This window comes from Patagioenas fasciata, chromosome 2 (genome assembly GCF_037038585.1).
Source record: "Patagioenas fasciata isolate bPatFas1 chromosome 2, bPatFas1.hap1, whole genome shotgun sequence".
Classification (NCBI taxonomy): domain Eukaryota; kingdom Metazoa; phylum Chordata; class Aves; order Columbiformes; family Columbidae; genus Patagioenas; species Patagioenas fasciata.
The window spans coordinates 150,200,027-150,202,746 of NC_092521.1; the positions used below are offsets into that span (position 1 = coordinate 150,200,027).

Below are 2,720 nucleotides of genomic sequence, written 5' to 3' on the forward strand. Positions count from 1 at the left end.
TCATCCCGTGACTCACGCGTCTCACTGTCGTTATCACGGCGTTGTTAGCGGCTTTGAAGTCGAGTCATTTATTACTCGCCTGGAGTTGGCCCTGTCTTGCTCTGCTGATAGAGCGGGGTACGTTTCCACTCGGGGTTTGATCTCTGCTTGTGCTGGTGGCACACTGGAAAGTCACTTTCGATAAACCTCGACAGACTTTGCCGGACAAACTATTGCAGCGCTAATGACAGAGATAATCCTCCTCTAATCTGCTGGGTAATCCATTTCACCCCAGTGAGAATTTTTAAGGCTTTAATCAGTGAGAGTCAGTTAAGAAATTATTAACAGAGCCACTGCCAAAATAACTTGTCTTGAGAGGGCAATGGCAGTGGGAAAAGGAAAAGCGCAACAGGGCCCGATGTGGTCAAAATCAACGCACAGCTGGGCACAAGGATTTATTTTGATATTACTGTAGAATTGCCTTCAGTTCAAACGCCGCGAGAAAGCCCGCGCCATCGATCCATCCTGCGCCCGCTACGACGGCGGCTCTACCGCTGACGGGAGCTGGCGGGCCCGGGACAGCAGCAAAAGTTTTGGGGAGAGAAGCGCAGGGGTGTCGCCTCCCGCGCTCTGGTAGCTGCCAATGTGCTCATTTCGGTCAGCGGCTGGTGCGGAGAAGTGCGGGGGCGGACCGGGGGCTCCTCGCCCGACGTGCGGGGAGCGCCGCTCTGAGCGGCTCCGCGGGTTCCGAGTCCGTCCCTGGGTGGCGGGGCCGGACGGAGCCGGGGGGGCGTTACCGCCGTCCCGCCCGCTCCCCCAGGTCCCCGCCTCGGCGCCGCCCCTCGGCCGGCGGGAGCGTCGCGGTGTCCCCCGACGGGGGGACCGGTCCCCCCCGCAACCCCCCTCCCCGACGCACGCTGATTGGCTGGCGGCGGCGGTCAGCGGCACGCGCCCGGGGATGTCGTTATAAGACTCCTCGCGTGCCGGCCCGCCGCGCCAGCCGGCTCTGGCCTCCTCCCCGGAGAGCTGGAGAGCGGCCCGGCCTCCCGGCCACCCAGGGGCAGGGAGGGCAGGGCAGGGGCGGGGGCTCCGTCGCCGCCGGGGCGGCTCGGCGAGCGAGCCGGCGGGAGCGGCTGGAAGTGCGTCCCGGCGGGGTTGCCCCCCCGCCCCGTCCCACCCTGTCCCGTCTCGTCCTCACCGAGACCGGGCTCAGCATGGAGACGGTGCTGCTGGAGCACTTCCCCGGGGCGCTGGATGCCTTCTCCTCGCCCCCCTACTTCGATGAGGACTTCTTTCGCGAGCCGCCCCCGCGGGACGCGCTGGCCGCCGACGGGCTGCTGGAGACGGACGTGGACTTCCTCAGCCGGCAGCTGCAGGAGTACTACCGCGACGGCGGCGACCCCGAGGGCGGCTACCGTTGCCCGGCGCCGTCCGCCACCTTCCCGCCGTCGCCCACCTCTCCCGGATTCGCCTACGAGTGCTGCGGGGCGGCGGGCGCGGCGCTGCTGTCCCCCGGGGGGCGGCTCCAGGCGCTGGGCTCGGCCAAGCGGCGGCGGCGGGTGCGCTCCGAGGCGGAGCTGCAGCAGCTCCGGCAGGCCGCCAACGTGCGGGAGCGGCGGCGAATGCAGTCAATCAACGACGCCTTCGAGGGGCTGCGCTCGCACATCCCCACCCTACCCTACGAGAAGCGGCTCTCCAAGGTGGACACGCTTCGCCTGGCCATCGGGTACATCAACTTCCTCAGCGAGCTGGTGCAGTCCGATCTGCCGCTGCGCAGCGCCAGCAGCGAGAGCCCCAGCCAGCCCAAGAAGATCATCATCTGCCATCGCGGCACAAGTAAGTGGCGGCCCGCCCCGTCCCGTAAAGCGCATCCCGGCGCGGCCCGGCTCCGCGCTCCGCAGGAATGCCGGCCCCAGCAGTAACCCTCTGCCTTTCTCCCCCCTGTTCCCCAGGATCTCCGTCCCCGAGCGACCCCGACTACGGACTCCCCCCTCTGGCCGGTCACTCACTGTCGTGGACTGATGAAAAGCAACTCAAGGAACAAAACATCATCCGGACAGCCAAAGTGTGGACACCCGAGGACCCGCGGAAGGTGAACAACAAACCGTCCCTCAATGACATCGAGAATGAGCCCCCCTTCGATTTCGTGGCGTGAGGCGCCGCGCGGGTGGCCCTCGTCCCTTCCTGTACATGCTGTATGTAGAGACCTATATTGTAAATGTATATTAAGATCCAGACTCTAAGGGCAATCAAGTTTATTTATCTATTTATTATGGAGTAGTAATAATGAGGTAGAATCGTCCGTTTTTATGTATAATTTATATAATTTATCCTGATTTTTTAAAATGCAATACGTTTATTCTGCCAGCACCTTTTTTTTGGGGAAAAAAAAATGCCAGAACCTGGGAAAATAATTTATTGCTGCACGTGGACTCTTCCTGTGTTTGTTAATAATAAACCCGGATTGTAACTTGTGGAGCAGTGTGTTTGTGGGAGGCGGCTGCCGAGAGCCTCACCGCATTCCGCGGCAGTGAAAGCCCGGCCCGGTCCCTGGGCAGGCGGGGTGAGCCCCGGGGCCCTGCGGGGCGGGAGCACATCCCGGCCGGCACCCTCCGCTCAGGTGCCGGCCCCGCTCTGCCCTATCTCCGGCTCCGGCTGCTCTTATGCAGCTGGGGGTTGGACGGAGACGCTGTCTCCTTCTCTCCACCCCTTTTGACATCCTCTCCTGAACTGCTTCCAAG

General features: G+C 63.1%; 1 protein-coding gene across 1 annotated transcript; it reads left to right on the top strand.

Moving 5' to 3' along the window:
- The first annotated feature begins 987 nt into the window (after window positions 1-987).
- Window positions 988-2,453, top strand: PTF1A (pancreas associated transcription factor 1a). Its single transcript, XM_065832596.2, has 2 exons — window positions 988-1,815; window positions 1,932-2,453. The coding sequence occupies exons 1-2, from the start codon at window positions 1,194-1,196 to the stop codon at window positions 2,132-2,134; spliced, it is 825 nt and encodes a 274-aa protein (XP_065688668.1). The 5' UTR covers window positions 988-1,193; the 3' UTR covers window positions 2,135-2,453.
- The last annotated feature ends 267 nt before the right edge of the window (window positions 2,454-2,720 follow it).

Coding starts and splice junctions, on each gene's coding strand:
- PTF1A (XM_065832596.2), top strand. CDS start 1,194: ATGGAGACGGTGCTGCTGGAGCACTTCCCCGGGGCGCTGGATGCCTTC. Junction 1,816..1,931: donor CATCTGCCATCGCGGCACAA/GTAAGTGGCGGC, acceptor CCTGTTCCCCAG/GATCTCCGTCCCCGAGCGAC.